At 41.9% G+C, this 25683-nt stretch overlaps 1 protein-coding gene across 3 annotated transcripts in view; it reads right to left on the bottom strand.

Moving 5' to 3' along the window:
• lrp11 (low density lipoprotein receptor-related protein 11) overlaps nt 1–25683 on the bottom strand; it is a 58056-nt gene that overhangs the window by 17491 nt on the left and 14882 nt on the right. For all 3 annotated transcript variants that reach the window (XM_051644859.1, XM_051644858.1, XM_051644857.1), the window contains exons 2-6: nt 18855–19012; nt 9070–9211; nt 6477–6602; nt 3007–3153; nt 766–936 (exon numbers count right to left, since the gene is read on the bottom strand). In XM_051644859.1, the coding sequence (XP_051500819.1) occupies nt 766–936; nt 3007–3153; nt 6477–6602; nt 9070–9211; nt 18855–19012 (744 nt within the window). The remainder of the gene's footprint in view (nt 1–765; nt 937–3006; nt 3154–6476; nt 6603–9069; nt 9212–18854; nt 19013–25683) is intronic.

Consider the following 25683-nt stretch of genomic DNA (forward strand, 5'->3'; position numbering starts at 1 on the left):
CTGTTGTATTCGCTGGCTGTACCCAACACGAAATGACTCTTATGAGCCGGTACTTTTAAAACAGTGATTCACCAGCTCACGAGTTCTCATTTTGAATCAGTTTGATGAATCCTTCAGTGAATGAACTTGCTGAATTACTCGGAGGGACTGAATGAATATGTGATTTTCTCAGTCATGTTGAAATGTTTTGTATACGAAGTTGATAAAATAGGATTATATACGATACAATTTTGTTAAAGATAATTAATCATTTTAATACATAATTTTAAAAGTTATTTAAACAAAGTTAAAGAATATATATATATATATATACATACATACATACATACATACACATACACACACAAGAGTATATATATAATTTATAAATATAAACTTCGGCCCCCAAGCAATGTCGCTTGGTCCAATCAGGCCCGTGACCCAAAATTAGTTTGACACCCCTGACTTTATCCATGAATGAAAGTGTATGATACAGGTACATGAGATTATAGGGTGGTTTCTGACATTATACTCAGTAATATTTGTCTGGACATGTGATTCTAACATGGCAGCGCCCATTAGGAGACCTTCTCCATGTAGAATAAAACAGCTTTTATAAGGATACTGATATGATTTCAGTTTTCATATCACGTGAGTGGTCACGATTTTATACATAAGTTACAAAATTACAGTTTTTTTTTTTTTTAAAGGAAATTCTGGGTACACTTTTAATAATAATTAAATAAAATAAATGGTGAAAACAAATTTAATGGTAATGAGTCTCACCTGGAGTCTGGATGCATTCATTCACACAATCAGATTTCTGCAGGAAGTTGTTGTGGTTTCCCTTGCAGCCGCCATACAGGAAGTGTAGGCACTCTCCTGCTGCAGAATCATAATACCAGCGTGGGAAAACACCTTTACAAGGGCCGACCATTGGAGGAGCTGCACAGAGATCTTAGAGAGAGAGAGTTTCTAAATAGTATCAAGTATCTAGACAAAGAGAGGCTTTGTTAATAACAGCTATAAGAAGAGAATAGAGGGACACAGTAGAGGAATTCATGCTGAGGTGAACTCATGATGAAACAAAGCATTATCTGTATGTTTTTGAGCAGCTCGTATGCTGCCTGTGTCTTCAAATGTTGCCCTGGTTAACTGTTTTAGGCATTTGTGAATGTTCTGTGTAGTAATGTACATTTAAATTTTAAAGGAATTCTTTGATTCACCCAAAAATGAAATAATAGTATTAATAAAACAATTATTCAACATTTACCCTCATGTCATTACAAACCTGGGACCCACTTTATAATAGGTGGCCTTAACTTCTATATACTTAACCATTTGATTCAATGTACTTATGATGTTGCATTGTAATTACATTTTAAAGTGCTTGCATTTAATTACATTTGTAGTTACACTGTTAACATTACCCCTAACCCAACCCTTACCCAAAACCTAACCCCTAATCCTAACCGTACCCTTACTCATAAACCTACCTGTACCTCAACCTCAGTAGCAGCAAATGTGGACATTTTGCAGAACAACATGTAGTTACACAGTAAATACATAGTCTTGTATATATTTAATGTTAGTACAAGGTAGTTAAGGCCACCTAATTTAAAGTGTGACCCAAACCTGTATTGCTTTCTTCTGTTGAACACAGAAGTTTAGCAGAATGTTCACGCTGTTTTTTTTCATACAATAAAAGAAAATGGGGACTTAGGCTGTCGAAATCCAGAAATGACAAAAGAACACATGAAATGTATAATAAAAGTAGCCTATATGACTCATGTGCTATATTTCAAGTCTTCTGAAGCAAGCTTTAAGGAAGACTGAAATTTAGGTTTTTATTCACCAAAAATGCATATTCAAAGTGATGCCTCTTGTGACAGGTAATGACAACACGCAAGTATTCAGTTTCTTTGACGTCAAACCTGATACAACGCATCTGCACACAGCATCTTGGAAAAACCCGAATGAGATAAAAAAAATAATTAGAATATAATCAAATGAAACTTCACCCACATCTCCCTACCCACTGTCTTTTTATTTTCAGCTGTTTTTATTTTTTATTTTTTCCTTTGCAAATTAGCGCAAATATGCGTAAAACGGGAGCGAGCCGTTTCTGTTGAAAGAGAAGAGCAAGGTAATGGGTAGAAGGAGACAAAAATAATAAGAAAATAAAATAAAACCTCACTCACATCTCCCTACCTGCTGTTTTTTATTATTATCAGATGTTTGCAGCTGGTGCCAATAAAGAAAAAAAACGGGCAACAGCTGTTCTTTCATGTTTTTTTTACATGTATCAAGAATAAACTGCGCGGGTTTGTGAATGAATTTCGTTATCTTAATTTTAAGATGCAGTTTTGCCGATCTGTATGAAATGAGACAATACTATGGGCAGTTGTAACGGACATTTTTTAACGTGCGGATTTAAAGGGAAATAAGCGTACTCTCAGAAAATTGAAAAAGCAAATGCATGAACATGAACAGCAGGGACACCGAAATGAGTAGCAGGCACACTAGAAGCTCAGTTACAGGTACTGCACTAAAATAACTTTAAAGCGGTTTTCTTTCTCGTCTTTTACTATTTTGCACTTTATTATCATTCAGTAAAACAGACGTAATGATTGATGTATGTCCTCATGAAATCAGAGACTCTCTCCTCGAAATCCGAACACCAAAAGAGATGACCAGGTGTAACAGTGATGTCTCGCCTGTACATTTGTAATCAGATCACCCAAAACTCATCTTAATACCAGGTGTACACATGGTCTCAGTCGGGGACTAATGGTCTTGTAGTTGATACACTACAGACCTTTAGTATTCGCACCAGCACGACGAAAAACCAGACTGTGTGTCGCAGGATGCTGACTGCAAGTCGTGTAGTGTACACTTGGCTTTATACACAGATGCGACTTATTTGTGTTTTATTTTTCCCCCAATAACACTGTTTTGACCAGGGGCAGCTTATGTTCAGCTGCGACTTCATTTCCAGAATTAAACAATATGTATTTCATGTCTTACCTTGGTTGCCTATTCCATAATGTTGGTGTTGTTCAGGTTTATGAGGGATATCAGATATTTGTATTTCTGTGGGCTTCTGGGCTGCTGCTTCAGTTTGTATATCTGGTCTATGTTTAGAGGGGGGGCTGGACATATGACCAGTATCAGCTACAAAAGAGACAACACAGAACACATTTCTATTATCCATTTAGGTAAAACATTTCCAGTAAGGGTTGGGCAGTTTTATCAAAATCTTATATCACAACAGCTTCTGGGGATGTACCCTCAAAGACACACCCACTGTACCCTTTACATGTCAGTTGGAATGTATTTGCACCTTATCTGTCCCTAAAGGGTACATATTATTACCTTAAAGGGGTCATGTCATGCATTTTCTTTTACTTTATTATTTTCCTAAAGGTTCACTTAAAATGTAAGTAAAGGTTTCTTTTTAATCACAAAAAACATAGTATACTATGACCTTTTCCCGACCTATCTCTTGCCCTCTGTCTGAAACGCATTTTTTTTTTTTGTGCTACATCTGTCAGGATCCTGTCACCTTTATCAGTCAGGTTTATTGTGGTGACTGGATGCTGACATGTATGTTCTATGTCTCTGTGTGAGCGCACGGCTTTGGTTGTTTTCCTGGCCGTCTGCTCTTCTGTCTAGTCTGTGTGTCTAATGTTCAGAGCATGGTGTCTGGATCCTGACTCTTCGGTCTGGTTCGGTCTTGTTTCTGAGTCGAGATCCAGACACTCATGCTCCATGTCTTGTCTTTTTGTTTGAGCACATGGCTAATGATGGCTTCATTGCCATGTGTTCTTTCGGTCCAGTCTGTTGTGTTTGTTGTAAGCACATGGTTCTTGTTTAGTTGTTTGCCATGTGCTCTTCTATCTCTCATCCTGACCCCGCCCCCTTGTTACCTCATTTTTAGTTCATTTGCTTCACCTGCTTTCCTGATTTCCCTCCTTGTTTTCTTTCCTATTTAACCCCATTGTGTTTTTTGTCTTGTGCCAGTTTGTTGTGGTTTATCACCCTGTTAGGTTCTCCTGTGTCAGTTCCTGTCCTGTCCTGCCCTGTGTGTCTGTTCCAGCCCGGAGCATTGAACCCAGTCTGTCCTGTAGCATTCTACTCTGGACCTTGAAGTTTTTGGGGTTGTTTCTGTTTATTATTTTTGTTTTGTTTTTTATTAAATAAAGCCCATCATCTCACCTCTCTATGAGTCCTCGCCCTCTCTTCAATCAAACCTTGACAATAAAGACTTCAATATGCTGTTATGACTGGCTAACATATTTGTGGAGTAAACGCCCCCTGCCATAACACATGTGGAACAGTTTTTTTCCCAGAATGTAAGCATGAAAACATGCAAGCGAAAGCTTATCCAGGCAATCAATGATAGCTATACAGTATGTCCCAAATTATGTGAAGCACGCAAACTATTACAGTTGTTCCGACTGAAGTAACAATCGAAAACAGAACAAAGTCAACATACTGTTGCTCCCCAATACTTAGAATACTAGGCAAAGCTGGCAGCAGTGAAAATAGCCCCATCTCTGATTTAATTAAGGATTTGCATGTTTACAAAATACCAACAATTAAAAATAACTTGACATTGCATCTTTTAAAAGCAGTGCGAGATCCAGGATAACGGTCAAAACCATTTGTCCAGTGCACGTTTATGTAGAAAAACATTTAAATCCAGATAGGCAAATGAAGGTGTCCTGTGGAAGTCGACTTTGAATGAATCTCCCATGACAGGCCATCTCTTTCCTCTTCACCTGTGTGACTGACTGAGCACCAGTGGGCAGGGACAAGGGTGCAATAATGAAAAATTGGCGTTGATATCTTGCTGAAGAGGTGTTGCATATGCAGATGTATTTGGTATTTGTGATGTCACAAGTTCCACGAATTCCAAACGAGCTGTTTTTGCAGCTTGGTTTAAATAAATTCTAGTTTTATATTGAGGAAGTTTTCAGTTCTGAAATTTACAGTATGTTTTTATAGTACAATGAACACTTATATGTTAAAAGATCAAGGAAAATTTGATTCATCATGTCATGACCCCTTTAAAACAATAGTAATAGTTACTATTACTAACAATAGTTACTCACCTGCATTACTGTTGTTTCCAATAGTTGGCACTGCTCCATCTTTCAATACAAGTTTCTTTGCAAAGTCTGAATCATAGTAGTTCTCAAAAGAATACTTAGACGTGTTCAGGGACACCTAACGTTAGGATCCTTCGGAAGGCCATGCAAAGATGCAGTTTTTCCACAACCAGGAACACAACAACATCGGGGGACCTTACTTGACATCCTAATCTTTTTGTTGGTTAAAAGCAAACTACAGTAACAATACCACCACATTCAGTGTTTGTGTACCTCAGCCAGAGCGTGTTTTTACTGTATTTCCTGTATGTTGAGGAGGCAGGTCTATTCAAATGCACTGTGATGCCAATAAATGCTCTTTTTGGACTGGAAAATAAGTGACCTTCATTTACATTTACGGCGACCATGCGGAGGGAGACGATGTGCGAATAAGCGTCTGCCAGTGGGAGGTCGGTAATCACTTGACTGTCGGGACTCCCGCTCAGTTAATGGCTCCAGTAGCGGAAAAAAGGATCCAACATAACAGAAAAAAATAAAATAAATAAATAATAAAAAAAATAAAAATATCGCTCTGTTGCCGAGGCAGGCTCTTGTGTTTTCCTCAAGTGACCAGTGAGCTGCTTCTGTAACTGAATACTGATGAGATGTCAAGCTGATCTCAACATCTTCATCACACTCAGCTGCATATCATCACAAATGCTGATTGTAATCCATAGTGATTCTGTCACTTTTTTCACTGCGTTTTTCCCTACAAAATTGACTAATGATATCAGAAAGCGGATGCACAACAGTAATTTCTTTACTCATTGAAAGCTGCATGTGGACATACGCATTCTATGGCAAGCCTCGATAAATTCACAACCAAACACTTTCAAAAGGTAAGGTTTCTCCATGAATTGCTTCCTAAATCACTATTACAATTGTTTATGCTCACACAGTACTACTGTTGTTATTTTGGCGAGCTCTACTTGACGTGGAATCAGAGAGAGAGAGAGTTGCAGTGAGTTGGTATGTTTGTCACCCCTCTACCATTTTGTATCGGCAAGTGTGTCATACCTCCGACTGAAGAGAGCGAGATCTCAGCAAAACAGTCTAACTGTGTGACACCCTCGGCCAAAACGAGTTGTTTTGAGTCTGCTAGTGTGACGATGGCTTTATAAGTCAAAATGTAAAAGAAAATTAGATTTCTCATGACATGACCCTTTTAGGAGTAAAGAGGGTACAGGAGGAATACCATTGAGGGTAGTGTCCGAGTGACAAGCTGTTGTACCCAAAAGGTATAATTTTTGCTAATATTTTTTCTGACAGTGTAGTTTCAATTTTAAAATAGTTCAAATAGTGCAAAGGCTTTTGATAAGATGGTAGGAGAGTGGTTTGGCTCACAGTTTTGGCAGAAGTCTTCATCAGATCGGTCAGGGCAGTGTTGCTTTCCATCACAGGCATAACCAATATCAATACAACAGCCATCATCACACATGAACTGATACCGAGAACAGTGACCTGTACACACTGAGAATACACATGCCCACACACATGCACACAAACACACACACACACACACACACACACACACACACAGGTCTGTACATATACAAGTTTAAGTTTATAGCTGTATTACAGTAATCCCCATGGGGTCATTAAATGGGCAAAATTTGATCTGTAGTAAGTCAGTCTACCCACTGGGAGCCTTCTACAACCTTAACTCCAACTTGAGTGGCTTAGAATGGGACAAAATAATTTTGATGAATTTTAGTGATTTTTTTTCTCACTCACTAGGAGCCTACTACAACCTTTGGAATGTGAAATATAATTATGGTGAATCTTAGTGATTTTTTTTATTGTTTTTTATTTATTTATTTTTTATAATTGAATATTGTTTACATATATTTAGTCATATTGGGAAAATAAGACCTGTAGTAAGTCGTGCACCCCACTAGGAGCCTACTACAACCTTTGGTATGTGGAAATATGATTTTGGTGAATTTTAGTAATTTTTTTCTTAAATAATTGAATACTGTTTACATGTAATTAGACATACTGGGAAAATAAGACCTGTAGTAAGTCATGCTTCTCACGGGGAAACTATTACAACCTTTGCAATAAGAAAACAACTTAAAAGTTTAAGTGATGTTTTTCTAAAATAGTTGAATACTGTATCCGTATAATTTGACATATTGGGGAAATATGGCATATAGTAAATCAGTCTATCCCAGGGGCATGCCGTCCATATAAGCAGGGTAAGCAGTGCTTACCTAACAGAAGAGTGAAAAGTAAAATGACACTATGAAATATTTAAATATAATTGTTAATATAAATGACTGTTTTCATTCAAATTCATCATCTTTCATCTCAGTTGAGCAGCACAAACAGTTATTCATTTATTCGCTTTGGCACCACCCTCAGGTATAAGCACTTTATGTTATGCTTTCTCTGACTTCGATTCAAAGTATTGTTTACCGCCCTTTCATTCAACATTATACATTAAGTTTTTAAATCGAGAAAGAGAAGCTATCGAAACTTCAACAAGCGGGAGACTTTTACAATAAAGTGACGGAGATGTTCATTCGTAAGGATAGACGCATGGATTTTGTGTTCAAGTGAAGGTAAGTTAATGTATTTATTAAAAATCTGTGTTATTGATACTAGGTCATTGTTTCTGGTTAGTCTGAGGCTATGAAGTGGTGATCTGGCAATCATGTCCTTCTCGTGTTATGCTCTGTCTGTTTCATAGTTCTAATGTTAAGGCGCAGTGTCTGTTTAAAAATTATATTAAGGGATGACTGCAGTGTTTACATTACATTTGCCTTGTGCATTCAGGTTAAGATTGTTGTCTTTGGTGGTCAGATTGGTTAATTGCTGCTGTCCATTCCAGTGTTTCTGAACTGTGGGAAGAGTGACATAGTGAAACTAGTAACTTGCAATCTTTTCTTTTTCTTTTTGTTGTATGTCAAAACAAGCTCTTCTGGCATTGTATGATTTAATGGACATAAACATGCTCAGCTCAATATATGACAATCTTTTATTTGTGTGATATGAGCAATATTACTGTCCTGAATTAAAACAGTTTGGTCATGAAGTTTGCCACTGTGACATAATTGTTTCCATTGACTGGTGGGATCTAAGGCAACAATTTACATCTATAACATTTCCTCAACATTACAGTCACCCGTATAATGTGTTCTGGGCACAGCGTTTAATAATGTGTATTAAAAATATTTGATGCTTGCCCAGTCTCAAAGTCCATGGCACGTGCCTGGTCTATCCACTGGTAGCCTACTACAACCTTCAGAATCGTACAATTTATTTTCACAGTTTTTTAGCATGTTTTAGCACAGTGGGTGGAATTTTCAGACGGTCCCTTACATATGCCAGGCAATGACAGCTCATTCGAGCATTTGCAGGTTTTATTCTGTAGCTACAACAAACGTTGACAGTTTTAAGTAAAATGTTTTATACCATGTATGGTTATATACTCTCTAACTTAATTGTGCTAATGATATATTTGTTAGATTGTTGCACTGAAAGAATGTGACACGATGAGAAATGCCACTGCAAATGTAAAAATAAAGTCGCAATTACATTATATAAACCCGCTATTGTGTCATAAAAACTCACAATTGCAAGGTCTTATTTTGCAATTGAGAGAAATAAAGTCACAATTCCGAGTTTTTATCATGCAGTTGCGAGTTTATATCACATAAATGCGAGCAAAAAGAGTCACAATTGTGAGATAAAAAGTCAGAATTACCTCTTATTTTTTTATTATGTGGTGGGATCAGTCTTCCATAGTCTTGAGAGGTTTACAATTATTGTTAAAAAAAAATTCTATGGAGAAAATGAATAGGATTTTTACTTTTGGGACCCAACTGTTGAGCTCCCTTATACAGGGCTTCCATAAATTGTTCTGACAATTCACCCACTAGTCGATTTTGAAAATGTAGTCTCGCACATCCCTAACATGCAAATAATTGTTTACCTTCTGCATTTGGTGCGGGTGCGAGCACACTGACGGACACGTTATCAGAGCTTTTCTGTCCAGCTGTGTCAGTGACAGTCATCTGAAAGGTGTAAACTCCTTCTCTGAGACCACTGAGTTTCAGCAGGCCCTGGTGAGTCACCTGCAGAACACATCAGACCACATAATCAATACAAGCGAACGTCCACCTCACATTATACAGTTGTGCTCAAAAGTTTGCATACCCTGGCAGAAATTGTGAAATTTTGGCATTGATTTTGAAAATATGACTGATCATGCAAAAAATGTCTTAGGAGGATTCATTCAGCTGGTTTGTTTCTGTGTGTCTCCCTCGTGTTGTTGCTGGTGCGGAGTTAATCATGCGGCAGCTTTGCTCAACAACGCTCATTACCAGCCGCTGCTTGATTAGCTCGGCACCTGCACACTATCTTCTCTCTCCCTTATAAGCAGCCCTTTTGTGCGAGTTCAGTATCGGATCATTCTCTTGTTGTGTGCTTTGTTACTCGTGTTCTCACGCTGTTCTCTGTATTTTTTAGTCTGGATATTTTTGCCTATTTTCCTGTGCTCCAGCCATTACCATCAGCTCCATTCACCAGGATTTCTCACCTCTGTTTCTCTTTGCTCCAGTCATTGTCATCGCACACCCTGGAATATACATTACCTCTACTCTCTCCCCGCTGCAGCTGCCACCGTCAGAGTCCTCCACTTTCATCTTCTTCCACCTCGTCTCTGGACTGTTCCATTATTTGTGCTACTTCATATTTTTTCATCATATACCTGAACTTTTCACTCATTAAATATTGTTATATTTGTACTCCTTGTCCTATTTATATCACAACATAACGATCCGATCAAGATGGACACAGCAGGACTCGCTCAGATACAACAATATCTTACCAACCAGGAATCATGCATCACCCAACAGGAGGAACTGGCTAAAACCACCAGGACGGCCATCGAGGCTCTGGCGTCGTGATTCATCAAGCTCTCATCTATCATCCAACAGAGTCCAGCATCCAGTGAGTCCCCTGCACCAACACCGCCACCACCAACATCTATAGAACCAGCGATGCCGCCCACGCTTCGATCTGAACCTCGCATCAACCCACCAGCGAGCTATTTGGGTGAGCCGAACTACTGCAGAGCATTTCTGTCTCAGTGTTCTCTATCTTTTGCTTTACAGCAATCTGCTTTTCCTACTGAACTTTCCGAGGTGGCTTATGTCATCTCATTATTGTCGGGCCGAGCATGCCTTTGGGGTATGGCGGTGTGGGTTCAGAAACATCCTTGTTGTTCCTCGTTCCAGTCATTCCATCCAGTGAGCTACTGAAGGTCTTCGACCATTCAGCGCACGGCAGAGAGGCTGCCCGAGTATTAGTGGAACTACGACAAGGTACTTTGTCTGTCTCTGATTACTCAGAGTTTTGCACGTTGGTAGCCAGCTGTAACTGGAAGAGGAGGCGCAGTAGGACCTATTCCTGCATGGGTTGGCTGATCGCATCAAGGATGAGATTTATGCTCTGGACTTACCCAAGACCTTCGATGAGTTGGTCGACCTCGCCATTCGAGTGGACTCACGTCTTCAACGTCACTCACGCTTGGCACTAGCTTCTCGCCAGGAGCACACTCCCAGCGTCTCTCCGCCACCTAGGAGTTCCTGTCTTCAGGGTGCGATCAGCCAGTCATCAGAAGGAGAACCCATGCGGGTGGGCAGAGCTCGGTTGACCGGGGAGGAGAGGGATCGATGACGCACTCATGGTCTCTGCTTGTATTGTGGATCTGCTGGTCATATGTTACATTTCTGCCCGTTAAAAGACAGAGCCCACCAGTAGTCCAGAGGTTACTGGTGGGTGGATCTTCTCTACGTAAACCCTCTTCATCTACTCTCCTCCCGGTATGGCTGCAGTGGGAAACCCTTCATCATTCCTGTCACACCCTGGTAGACTCCAGAGCAGAATCTAATCTCATTGATGCATCCCTGGTCAAATCCCTCAAGATTCCTACCTCCACACTCGAGCACAAGATTCCGGTTAATACCCTCTGTAACGCAACTCACCAAAATCACCCAGGTCACCACCACCATCAGACTCATCATTCCGGTAACAACACTGAACTCACCTCTTTCTATGTCACTGACTCTCCCCTGGCTCCAGTCGTCTTAGGTCACTCCTGGTTATCCTCACACAATCCCCACATTGACTGGTCCAGAAACAAAATATTGGCTTGGAGCACTCATTTTGCTTGTCTTTTGTCTACTCCTTCCCCTGTGTCTTGTTCTGTGTTGCAGGATGAGCCGGTGGATGTTTCCCATGTTCCTGTGGAGTACCATGATCTGAGAGAGGTGTTCAGTAAGTCCCGTTCTGCTTCTCTTCCTCCACATTGTCCTTACGATTGCGCTATTGAGCTTAAGTCAGGTATGTGTCCCCCTAAGGGTGGTTTATACTCGCTCTCAGCTCCTGAGAGGGAGGCCATGGAGAAGTACATTTCCGATTCTCTGGCAGCTAAGATCATTAGGCCCTCTTCTTCCACTGCTGGCGCGGGGTTCTTTTTCATGGATAAGAAGGATGGTTCCCTTCGTCCCTGTATTGACTATCGTAAGCTGAACAACATCACGGTGAAGAACACTTACACTTTGCCGTTGATGTCTTCGGCGTTCAAGCGTCTGTAGGGAGCCAACTTTTTCACGAAATTGGATCTCCGTAACACCTATCATTTGGTCCACATATGGGAGGGTGATGAGTGGAAGACTGCTTTCAACACCCCTAGGGGGCATTTTGAATACTTGGTTATGCCTTTTGGTCTAGCCAATGCCCCCGCAGTCTTCCAGGCTCTCGTTAATGATGTGCTGAGAGATATGCTTGATCAGTTTATTTTTGTCTACCTGGCAGACATTTTGATTTTTTCCCATTCTTAAGGCTACCAACCACCTTTGTTTTCAACACTGGAACCCGAAGTCGTGGTCCCCTCCGCACATGCGTTCATCCAGAGGTGTCGTTGCACTTGGATCAGAGCCAGACGGACTCTCATCCAGGTGGGACGACGCACTAAGGCCCAAGCCAATCGCCACCAGTCTAAGCCTCCCGTGTACGTTGCAGGTCAAAAAGTGTGGCTTTCTTCTAAGGATATTCCTGAGTTCAGTTTCTAATAAACTCGGTCCCAAATTTATTGGACCTTTTTCTGTTACCAAAATCATTAGCAGTTCGTCTCAAATTACCCCCAATGTACAAAAGGATTCACCCCACTTTCCACGTTTCCAAAATTAAACCGGTCATTCATTCTCCCATTAATCCGCCTGCCCCAGTTCCCCCACTGACGCGCCTCATAGACGGGGAACCCGCTTATTCGATCAAGCGTATTCTGGATTCTAGACGGAGGGAGCGCGGTTTCCAGTACCTGATGGATTGGGAAGGTTACGGTCCAGAGGAGAGGAGGTCGGTCCTGGCCTGGGACATACTTGACCATTCTCTCATTGACAGCTTCCATAAGCAGCAGGTCACCCGTCCTGAGCACGCCGAGAGGCTGTATCACGCTGTTCTCTGTATTATTTTGTCTGGATATTTTTGCCTATTTTCCTGTGCTCCAGCCATTACCATCAGTTCCATTCACCAGGATTTCTCACCTCTGTTTCTCTCTGCTTCAGTCGTCACCATCTCACACCCTGGAATATACATTACCTCTACTCTCAGGTACCTCTACGCTGCAGCTGCCGCCGTCAGAGTGCTCCAACTTCATCTTCTTCCACCTTGTTTCTGGACTGTTCCGTTGTTTGTGCTACTTCATATTTTTTCATCATATACCAGAACTTTTCACTCATTAAATATTGTTATATATTTACTCCTGTGTCTGGGTCCTATTTTAATCATGACAAAAAAAAAACTGTCTTTTAAGGATAGTGATCATATGAAGCCATTTATTATCACATTGTTGTTTGGCTCCTTTTTAAAATCATAATGATAATAGAAATCACCCAAATGGCCCTGATCAAAAGTTTACATACCCTTGAATGTTTGGCCTTGTTACAGACACACAAGGTGACACACACAGGTTTAAATGGCAATTAAAGGTTAATTTCCCACACCTGTGGCTTTTTAAATTGCAATTAGTGTCTGTGTATAAATAGTCAATGAATTTGTTAACTCTCACGTGGATGCACTGAGTAGGCTAGATACTGAGCCATAGGGAGCAGAAAAGAACTGTCAAAAGACCTGTGTAACAAGGTAATGGAACTTTATAAAGATGGAAAAGGATATAAAAAGATATCCAAAGCCTTGAATATGCCAGTCAGTACTGTTCAATCACTTATTAAAAAGTGTAAAATTTGGGGATCTCTTGATACCAAGCTGTGGTATGGCGGAGGGCGGGATTTAGGCCCTATTTAGGCTGATTAAGCCTGAGAGAGATAAGGCCGACCGGAGATGGCAGTGCGAGAGAGAAAGAGTTACCGTCAGCTGTCTGACACCTACGTGTGTGTTTGTCTTTTTGGTTCAGTTTATCATTAAACCTTTATTTATATTGTAAAGCCGGTTCTCGCCTCCTCCTTTCCTTTGATGTGTTACACTGGTGCCGAAATCCGGGAAGGGGGTGGGATTCGCCGTAGTAGAGTCCTCCCCACTACCATCCATCCCAGGGGTGAAGGAGACCCCTGCCAGCTACTGAAATGTGGCGGGGCGTTCCGTCCATCAGGAGACGGAGGACTGCCTCTGATCCACCCGGGGAGGCACGGCTGTCGTCCACTAGAGGGTGGAGGAGTGGCCGAGAACCAGGTTATGGCGTATCGGAGAACTGGCGAGTATGTTTTTTATTTCTCTCTCTCTCTACTCTCCCACTGCCGCTCCACATTGGCCTTTCCCTCTCTTTTTAAATATTAGTGTTAATTTGTTACCATCGCCGTAATGGCGTACAAGTACCGCATTTTTTTGTTGTTGTTTCCCTGCCCTTGTCCCGTCCCAGATCTAGGAATGCGGAGATGACCTGCCGGCAGACGGGGCGGAAGGCACGTCCCCCCCAGGGAAAGTGGGTGGGATGTACGTCATGCCGGGGGCTCCCCGGCCTGAAACAACGAGGGATGAATGTGGCAGGGCGGAGGGCGGGGCCGGGTCGTGATTCCGCACACCCGGCCCCTAATTAGGCTGATTAAGCCTGAGAGGGATGAGGCCGACCGGAGACGGCAGTGTGACAGAGAGAGTGTTATGGACAGCTGTCCGATACCTACGTGTGTGTTTGTCTTTTTGGTTCAGTTTATCATTAAACCTTTATTTATACTGTAAAGCCAGTTCTCGCCTCCTCCTTTCCTTTGATGTGTTACACAAGCCCAGGTCAATTAGACCAAGAAAGATTTCAGCCACAACTGCCAGAAGAATTGTTCGGGATACAAAGAAAAACCAACAGGTAACCTCAGGAGAAATACAAGCTGCTCTGGAAAAAGATGGTGTGGTTGTTTCAAGAGGCACAATACGACGATACTTGAACAAAATTAGCTGCATGGGTGAGATGCCAGAAAGAAGCCTTTACTGTGCCAATGCCACAAAAAATCCCGGTTGCAATATGCCCGACAACACCTTGACACGCCTCACAGCTTCTGGCACACTGTAATTTGGAGTGACGAGACCAAAATAGAGCTTTATGGTCACAACCATAAGCGCTATGTTTGGAGAGGGGTCAACAAGGCCTACAGTGAAAAGAATACCATCCCCACTGTGAAGCATAGTGGTGGCTCACTGATGTTTTGTGGGTGTGTGAGCTCTAAAGGCACGGGGAATCTTGTGAAAATTGATGGCAAGATGAATGCAGCATGTTATCAGAAAATACTGGCAGACAATTTGCATTCTTCTGCATGAAAGCTGTGCATGGGACGCTCTTGGACTTTCCAGCACAACAGTGACCCTAAGCACAAGGCCAAGTTGACCCTCCAGTGGTTACAGCAGAAAAAGGTGAAGGTTCTGGAGTGGTCACAGTCTCCTGACCTTAATATCATCGAGTCACTCTGGGGAGATCTCAAACGTGCGGTTCATGCAAGACGACCAAAGACTTTGCATGACCTGGAGGCATTTTGCCAAGACGAATGGGCAGCTATACCACCTGCAAGAATTTGGGGCCTCATAGACAACTATTACAAAAGACTGCATGCTGTCATTGATGTTAAAGGGGGAAATACACAGTATTAAGAACTAAGGGTATGCAGACTTTTGAACAGGGGTCATTTCATTTTTTTTCTTTGTTGCCATGTTTTGTTTTATGATTGTGCCATTCTGTTATAACATACAGTTGAATATGAATCCCATAAGAAATAAAAGAAATGTGTTTAGCCTGCTCACTCATGTTTTCTTTAAAAATGGTACATATATTACCAATTCTCCAAGGGTATGCAAACTTGAGCACAACTGTATTTAAAAATCTATTCTGTACTTAGCATCTGAGGAGGAGTGAAAAGGTCCACATTAAATGGTTAAGTACATGTTTGTACCACTGTCCATCTCATGTGTAACAAGTAACAACACCTCAGAAATTAAATGTGTATGAATTGTAAAGTTTCCATTGTCAAGAGTAATTTCAGTCATTCAAATCAAATCAGATCAAATCACTTTATTGTCACACAGCCATATACACAAGTGCAATGGTGTGTGAAATTCTTGGGTGCAGTTCCGATCAACATAGCAGTCCTGACAGTGATGAGACATATACCAATTTACAATAACATCAAATTAACACAACACAATTTAAACATCTGTTATACACATAATTACACTCAACAATATACAAATAATAACATACACTGTACAGTATACAATACGCTGTTTTTTTTTTTGTTTTTTTTTTGTTTTTTTTACTATATAGATACACATTATTCAATAAAAATTAAAAATTAAAATATATAAAAATAGTATATATATATATATATATATATATATATATATATATATATATATATATATATATATATATATATATATAGAATGTACAGTATTGTACTGTATTGACATTCAGGCTGTCGGTTGATAGTCAGTTGTTAAGAGAGAACATAATATAATAATAATAATATAATTTATAACAGTCCGGTGTGAGATATAAGAGTAAGGGTAATAAAGTGCAGTGCTGATGTATTTTGATCGTGGGAGATCAAGAGTTCAGAAGTCTGATTGCTTGGGGGAAGAAGCTATCATGGAGTCAGCTGGTGCGGGTCCAGATGCTGCGATACCACCTACCTGATGGTAGCAGTGAGAACAGCCCATGGCTCGGGTGGCTGGAGTCTCTGATGATCCTCCGAGCTTTTTTCACACACCGCCTTGTATATATTTCCTGGAAGGAGGGAAGCTCACCTCCGATGATGTGTCTGGCAGTTCGCACCACCCTTTGCAGTGCTTTGCGGTTGTGGGCAGTGCTATTGCTGTACCAGGCAGAGATACAGCCAGTCAGGATGCTCTCCACAGTGCAGGTGTAGAACCGTGTGAGGATGTGGCGGTTCATTCCAAACTTCCTCAGCCGTCTCAGGAAGAAGAGGCGCTGATGAGCCTTCTTCACAACGACTTCAGTGTGGACGGACCATGTGAGTTCCTCAGTGATGTGGACACCCAGGAACTTGAAGCTGCTGACTCTCTCCACTGGTGCTCCATTGATGGTGATGGGACTGTGTTCTCTGTCTTTTCTTCTGAAGTCCACCACAAGCTCCTTTGTCTTACTGACGTTGAGGGAGAGGTTGTGCTCCTGACACCAGTGTGTCAGAGTGTGCACCTCCTCTCTGTAGGTTGTTTCATCATTGTCAGTGATCAGACCTACCACCGTCGTGTCATCAGCAAACTTAATGATGGCATTGGAGCTATGTGTTGCCACACAGTCATGTGTGTACAAGGAATACAGTAGTGGGCTGAGAACACAGCCCTGCGGAGCTCCAGTGTTGAGGGTTAGTGATAAGGAGATGTTGCTGCCTATTCTAACCACCTGGCGTCTGCTTGACAGGAAGTCCAGGATCCAGCTGCACAGCGAGCTGTTTAAGCCCAGAGCCCGGAGTTTCTCATCTAGCTTGGAGGGCACTATGGTGTTAAATGCTGAGCTGTAGTCTACAAACAGCATTCTCACATAAGTGTTCTTTTTTTCCAGGTGGGAGAGAGCAGTGTGTAGTGTAGATGCAATGGCATCATCAGTGGAGCGGTTGTATCGCGGTTGCATTCTCTGTATCGCTGAATCGCTGTACAGTTTGACAGATGTAACAATTAATTAAATGACAAACATAGATGCCAGAAATACACTGATGAGGCATGGACTCTACAAGACCCCTGAAGGTCCTGTGGTCTCTGGCACCAAGACATTAGCAGCAGATCCTTCAAGTCCTTTTCACACAGGAAAAAACGGGGCCCATCAGACCAGGCGACCTATTCCACTGCTATAAAGTTCAGTTCCGACGCTTGTGTGCCTACTGTAGGTGCTTTCGATAGTGGACAGGGGTCATCATGAGCACTCTGACCGGTCTGCAGCTATGCAGCCCCATACGCAGCAGGGTGCGATGCACTGTGTGTTGTGAGACGTTCCTCCTGTAACAATCATTACAATTTTCGGTGACTTGTGCCACAGTAGACCTTCTGTTGGTTCAAACCAGATGGGCCCTCACGCATAGATGATCCTCAGGTGCCCAATACCCTGTCGCCGGTTTGTGGTTTGTCTCTCCTCGGACTACTGTCGGTAGGTACTCACCACTGCTGACCGGGAGCACCCCACAAGCCTTGCCGTTTCAGAGATGCTCTGACCCAGTCGTCTGGCCATTACAATTTAGCCCTTGTCAAAGTCGCTCAGGTCTTTACTCCTGCCCATTTCTCCTGCATTCAACACGTTGACAACAAGAAATGATTGTTCACTTACCATCTAATCTACCCAGACCTTGATATGTGGCCTTATTAGGAGATGATCAACGTGTGAGTGGTCATAATGTTTTTGCTCATCAGTGTAGATTCAAACAACAAAAACAGACACAAATCTGATGCTTGGGAACTCAAGTTATCTTGATAAAACAAGTTATATTGACTTTTGCTTGAGTTATGTCAATAAGACAAGACAGAAAATAATAACAAGCCATGTCCTCTGTGGAATTTCAGATGTTTGGAAACAATAGGCCTAATTCATTAAAGACAAATCATGTTCGTGAAATTAGAGGTCAACCGACATATCGGTTTTACTGATTAATTGGTGCCATTGCCCTTAAATTAAATCTTAATTTTTCCCTGGTATTATTGGGATTTTGGTTGCACAATAAACGGCATCTAGGATTTTACTAATTTTAGACTCCTGTCTGAGCCCGTCACAGTAAGGAAAGACTAAAATTTGTTTAACATTTAACAATAAATTGATTTTTAAAAACTATCGGCCGGTTAATCAGTTATCACTTTTCCACCACCTTAGTTATCAGCATCAGCAAAATCCAATATCGATCAATCTCTGTGTGAAATTGTTTGTAAAACCATTGCTTACACAAATTCCTTATGTAGACAGTTTGTTGATTATAATGGAAGTGTTCTAATTTTACCATGTCTTTTTCCTACCTTTGAGATAAAAATGTAAGCTTACACTGTATTTCTAGAGCTGAAGTGTGAAACTTTAGTGCCACTAGTGGCAACAAACTCACGCCATTGGTCGAGCCAACATTTCAACAAACTTTTCAGAAGAAGATAGGAAAAAACGAAACTTAGATGAAGCATTTGTTCAATCAATCTCCAATCACCATCACTGTCTCCTGCCTCTGCCTCTCATAACAATGTTACCTTATAAGATATTTAGAACAGAGACTACTAAAGGTGTACCTTCATGTTAACTGAGGGGTCTCCTTTAACCAGAGTCCATTCATAATGTGTGATGTCATGATCATCAGTGCTATCTCTACCGTCTAGCACCGCCCAGTCCGTCGGCAGCTGAACCACCAAGTCCTGTCCCGCGTCACTGCGAGGTGGCTCATCCAAACCTGAAAAAACCCAAACACCCGAAGTGTCAAGATTAACAGTTACTGTGACAAACCAAATTGCCAACAATGTTTTGTTTTTTTCTCTCCAATTTGGAATGCCCAATTCCCAGTGCACTGTAAGTCCTTGTGGTGGCGTAGTGACTTGCCTCAATCCGGGTGGCGGGGGATGAATCTCAGTTGCCTCCGCGTCTGAGACTGTCAATCCGCACATCTTATCACATGGCTTGTTGAGCACATTACCGTGGAGACCTAGCACGTGTGGAGGCTCACGCTATTCTCCGCGGCATCCACGCACAACTCACCACCCACCCCACCGAGAGCAAGAACCACATTACAGCGACAACGAGGAGGTTAACCCAATGTGACTCTACCCACCCTAGCAACCAGGCCAATTGGTTGCTTAGGAAGCCTGACTGGAGTCACTCAACATGCCCTGGATTTGAACTTGCGACTCCAGGTGTGGTAGTCAGCGTCTTTACTTGCTGAGCTACCCAGGCCCCCAGTTGCCAACATTGTTAAAAACTGTGATTTTGTTCTATATACAACAGTCTTATTTACATTAGAGCTGGGCCTCAGTATATTCACAATAATTTTGCTGGCAATATAAAATTCAGCAACTTTGTGAATTATTGCGATGATGTTAATACACTTCTTACTTTGCATTTAGTTTTCCTTAAGATCTTGTCACTAGACTAGTTTCACAATCCTTCCTTGCCTCCACTCACAAGTATGAACCTTAGAAGGTGCTTTAAGTGATGTTCTGGAGCTTTCACAATATTTAGTCGTTACATGATCCCTATTATCAAAATCTCGCCCTCCAAAAACACACACACACACAGAGATACTTGGAGACTGTTGTAATAGAGAGCAACTCAATGACACAGGTGAGAAAAATAAAGTAAATAAGCTTTTTTTTAATGTCAGCAAACCCAAGCAGTTACACTGACCTTGTACAGGTACTAGGTCTAGGATGATGATTCTCAAAAGCAACAGTGGCAAAATAGCATTCTCACGCAACAAACTGACAACTATCAAACTGACACTCTTAGCTTCCTGCTGCCCATACGTGGGCTGCCCTGTGAATGTGCTGAATGATTGACAGGCAAAAAGTGCTTCAAAATCTTGATTGGCTAAACAAAGAATCTGGCTGCGGGTCGCCATTTTTCCCACAGCTGTTAAAAGACCCTTACGAAAAATCGAGAGTTCATGGAAAATTTGCCTCAAACTTGCCGCAAATTCGCCATTGGTCATTTTCACATGTAAATGAGCTTTGCGGCAAACTTGCAGAAAATTGTCCACTGTTGCCAAAGGTTTGCCAGAGGTTCACCACTGCTGGTGAAGAGCTGCAAATTTCTGGCAAATACTTGAGGCGAATCAAAAGCTCATTTGCAAGTGAAAAAAAACTAACGGCAAATTTGCGGCTAGTTTAGATTTTTTGTAAGGGGAGCCTTACGCTGTCACAGAGACAAATGTGATGTTTTTTGCCATCTATTTCAGTGATCAGACATGTGATTGGCAAAGGGAAAAAAAAGCGGGAAAATGTACAGAGCAAAGAATGTGGCAGAGCGAACAACTTGTCTAGACTTGTCCAACATTTTCTATTGTCTGGACTCTATCTGCCGGGAATAATGATTATGCATATAAAAGGTTTGATATATGGGGCACTGAGTGCTTCATATGAGAAGTTAAATTTCACATTTTCACTGCAAATATCACATGTGGAACATTTGAATTGCCCCTTAACTATAGCGATTTTTAACCTGTAAGGAACTGTGACAATGGTTTAAACCAATTTTATATCATATCATTTATAAGCTTTTATTTCTCTGGATTAATTAATAAACCTGACTTACTTGAATAAAGTGATGACGGCGAAATTCAGTAGCCCCCGTCTTGTGCATTCTCAACTCTAAAGTATGTGCATGACACAGCAGCAGTAGTGGCTCCACCCGAGGGAAGGTTGAATGACATTTGTTTGGGTGAAAAGTGCTTACAGAGAATGCACAAAATGCACAGCTGATCGAGAATTCACATGGGTCATATTTTTAGGTCGGAAAAAATTGAGTTCCAGGTTAATCCAGAAAAACATATCCCTGAGTGATATCTAACAGGTAATAAAGCACAACAGTCTGGTTCTGGGAGTAAAAATTGTATTAATTTCTTCAATAGACAAATTGTTTTATAATGATAACTTATAAACCCTTAAAGATAGACCTACTGTGAGCTTCGAGGTTTTTCATCAATTGTACATGCGCAAGTCGAAGGACAAGTGGGACCATGGTCTTTGTGGTATTGGCAGTGGTTGAGGCAACTCCGTGGGCAGTTCTCTGGGGGTCTTGGATTGGGCACACACCTGACAAGACTTTACATAGTTAGTTACATAATGAATCAGAGTTGGCCACCAGAAGGAATTACGCACCAGGGTAACAGTTCTTTGGATGCCGGATGTCCAGTGCTCAAGGAAGTGTGGACCCATTGGATAGTCCACTGACGTAGAGCTTGGGGTACGTAGTGCTTGGTCGGGGGGCAGTTAGGAGGTGACTGTTCATTCTGTTGTGCTCGTTGTATCTCCTCCGTGATGTCCCAACTAATCGGTGCTATGATGACAGATGGTGGCAGAATAGACCCAGGGTGAGGTTGGAGGTAGGGTGGATCATGTCTGCGTGAAAGTGCATCTGCCTTGCTGTTCTTGCTGCCAGGGCGTTAAGTGACAGTAAAATTGAATCTGGTGAAAAACAATGACCATCGGGCTTGACTTGGGTTCAATCTCTTGGCTGCCTTGATATATTCAAGATTTTTGTGATTGGTGATAACCTGGAAAGGGTGGACTACCCCCTCTAACTAGTGACGCCATTCTTCGAGGGCTGCTTTCATGGAAAGTAATTCCTTATTTTCAACATCATAGTTGTGTTCTGCAGAGAAAAAGGCACATGGGTAAAGCTTGCCTGGTGTTCCGTGACGTTGTGACAGGACCGCTCCAATCCCGCAATCTGAAGCGTCTACCTCAACGACGAAGGGAAGATTGAGGTCAGGATGATTCAGTATTGGAGCGGTCGTGAAGCTTGACTTGAGGGAGATGAAGGCCTGGTATGCGGCATCGTTCCAAGGCAATTTGTTGGGCTTTCCCTTGAGCAACAACGTGAGTGGGGCTGCAATGATGCTGTAATTCCTGATGAAACGGCGATAGACGTTGGAGAAGCCCAGAAACCGCTGTAGTTCCTTGATTTTTGAAGGTTGAGGCCATTCGGTGACTGCTGTTATCTTAGAGACATCCATTTCTACACCTTGATGGCTGATATTGTAGCCTAGGAAAGTGGTATAGGAGGTATGGAACTCACATTTTTCTGCCTTGACAAATAGTTGGTGTTCCTGGAGACATGATAGAACTGTCTTGATCTGCTGGATATGTTGTTCCATGTCTTGTGAGTAGATGAGGATGTCATCAATGTTAGCCACCACACAATGATTCAGTAAGTCTCTGAATATCTTGTTGAGAAAGACTGGAAAACTGAGGGGGGTGTTAGCAAGTCCATACGGCATGACCAAATATTCATAGTGCCCCCTGGTGGTGAAGAAAGCAGTTTTCCACTCATCCCCTTCTCGGATCCTGACAAGGTTATAAGCACTTCTCAGATCAAGTTTGGTATTCATCTTTGCCTCACGGAGTTGTTCAAGGGCTGAGGGGATAAGTGGTAATGGGTAACGGTACTTTATCAGAATGAATATATATTTATCAGAATTATATGCTTACACATACAAGGAATTTGTCTTGGTGACAGGAGCTTCCAGTACACAACAATATAAAAACAGCAACAAGATTTTTAAAAAATAATTAAAATTTAATAAAAAATAAATAAATATTGAAAAGAAAAAAGTATATATAGAATACACGATAGACAATGTATATACACACACACACACACACACACACACACACACACACATACATACATACATACATACACACACATATACAAATATATGAATATATATACACATACATATACATACATACATAAACACACATACACATACGTAGTGCAAATCTAAATACAAATCGGTTATGTACAGTGCAAGGGAATGTAATGGCAGAAGAGGTAGGATGTGTTGGATAATATAAAAAGACTAAGCTGTGTATTGCACATTAATTATTGCTCAAAGGGGCAGTTTTAACTGTTCATGAGATGGATAGCCTGGGGGAAAAAACTGTTCCTGTGCCTGACGGTTCTGGTGCTCAGAGCTCTGAAGCATCGGCCAAAAGGCAACAGTTCAAAAAGGAAGTGGGCAGGATGAGTGGGGTCCAGAGTGATTTTTCCAGCCTTTTTCCTCACTCTGGAAGTTTATAGTTCTTGAAGGGGTGGCAGGGGGCAACCAATAATCCTCTCAGCAGTCCGAACCTCCTTTATAGTCTTCTGATGTCCGATTTCGTAGCTGAACCAAACCAGACAGTTATTGAAGTGCAGAGGACAGACTCAATGACCGCTGAGTAGAACTGTATCAGCAGTGCCTGTGGCAGGTTGAACTTCCTCAACAGGTGAAGGAAGTACAACCTCTGCTGGGCCTTTTTTGCAATGGAGTCAATGTTCTAAGACATGCAGGTGAAACGCCATCTGGGCCCTGTGCTTTCCTTATCCTTTGTTTCCAAAAGACGCGGCTCACATCATCTTCACAGATCTTAAGTACAGGTTGAGTAGCAGGAGGGGGGAGGAGGGGGGTTGCAGGAGGTGTTGGTGTTTGTGTGAAGTGAAGGTCAGAGTGGGTGTGGGGTGTGAGATTGGGCCTTTCAAATCTACAGTAGAACACATTCAGGTCGTCAGCCAGTTGTTGGTCCACCACAGGGTTGGGGGTAGGAGTCTTGTAATTCGTAAGTTGTTTCATGCCACTCCACACTGATGCAGGGTCATTAGCTGAAAAATTGTTTTTCAGCTTCTCAGAGTATCTTCTTTTAGCCACTCTGATTCCCTTATTCAGTGTGTTCCTGGCCTGATTGTACCAGACTTTATCCCCAACTCTGTAAGCATCCTCTTTGGTCTGACGAAGCTGCCTGAGTTCTACTGTAAACCATGGTTTGTTGTTGTTAAATGTTAAATAAGTCCTAGTAGGAATGCACATACCCTCACAGAAACGGATATATGATGTAACAGTATCTGTGAGCTCGTCCAGGTCTGTGGCTGCAGCTTCAAAAACACTCCAATCAGTGCAGTCAAAGCAGGCTTGTAGTTCCAGCTCTGCTTCGTTGGTCCATCACTTTACAGTCCTTACTACAGGCTTAGCAGATTTTAATTTCTGTCTGTAGGTTGGAAGAAGATGAACCAGACAGTGACAGAGTTCAGGCTTCGATAGTCGATACAGGGACGTAGACCTCCATCCTTCTTCTCTACGAAAAAGAACCCTGCAGCAGCTGGGGAGGTAGAGGGACGGATGTAACCAGAGGCAAGGGCTTCCTCAATGTAATTCTCCATGGCGAGGGTCTCAGGGCGTGACAATGCATATTCCTTGCTTCTCGGTGGGGCTGTATTGGACAAAAGTTCAATGGTGCAGTCCCATGGACGATGAGGAGGAAGTTGTGTAGCTTTGATTTTGCTAAACACCTCACTGAACTCTGCATACTCCTTGGGGATCGTGGGCTCCTTCTGTGATTCTGGGCTCTCAATACTGGTGATAAGACAAGGCATGAAAACAGAAACATGGAGACAATGTTTGTGACAAAAACTTGACCATTGCGTGAGCTCACCTTGGTTCCAAGATACCAATGGGTCATGGATGGCCAGCCAGGGATGACCCAGGATAAGAGCATGCTTGGGTGAGTTGATGACATATAGTGAGATTTTTTCTACATGAAAAAGTCCAACCTTGATGGTTATCGGAACAGTCTGTTGGGTTATGCCAGTACCAATAGAAGTGTTGTAAACAGTGGTGATGTTAATCGTTGGGGAGCATTGAATGGTGGGTATGTTGAGTTCTTGTACAATCTCCTGATTAATGAAATTTACAGCAGCACCAGAATCCACTAAAGCTGTAAAACATGATCACCAATGGAGACCTCTACAGGTAACAGAAAATTATGTGAAACGTGTAATACAGTGTTCATTGTACTCACATTTTGCCTTGACTTAGAAGAACTTGATTTCTTGTATGGGCATGCAGCATTGAGATGACCTGGTGAGCCACAATAAAAGCAAAGGTTTTTGTTGTGTCGATGTCGATGTCGACGTTCCTCCATGGAAACGTGAGCATAAGCAACTTGCATGGGTTCAGGTGATACAGTGGATGCCTGGGCCTGTACTGAGACTGTAGAATTTGAGGCGAAGTGAAACTGAGGCTGTGAAGCATTTTGAAGCAGGTTATCCATCTTGATGGCCATGGTTATATATTCAGAAAGGGTAGTACCTTCACCCTTACAGGCCAGCTCCATCCTGAGTTTTAGGTTAAGCCCCTCACGGAAAACAGAATTCAGAGTGACATCATTCCATCCACTCTGAGCCACTAGTGTCCTGAAAAGAACTGCATAATCCGCTGCTGATCGATGACCCTGGCGTAGATGAAGCAGCTGAACAGAGATACCTTGGCTGCCCGCTGGATATTCGAAGACTTCGTGGATTTGTTGAACGAAGTAATAAAATGAAACCTGGATTTTAGGATCTTTATCCCAAACAGCGGCGGCCCAATCG

The sequence above is a fragment of the Myxocyprinus asiaticus genome, chromosome 19 (genome assembly GCF_019703515.2).
Source record: "Myxocyprinus asiaticus isolate MX2 ecotype Aquarium Trade chromosome 19, UBuf_Myxa_2, whole genome shotgun sequence".
NCBI classification, from domain to species: domain Eukaryota; kingdom Metazoa; phylum Chordata; class Actinopteri; order Cypriniformes; family Catostomidae; genus Myxocyprinus; species Myxocyprinus asiaticus.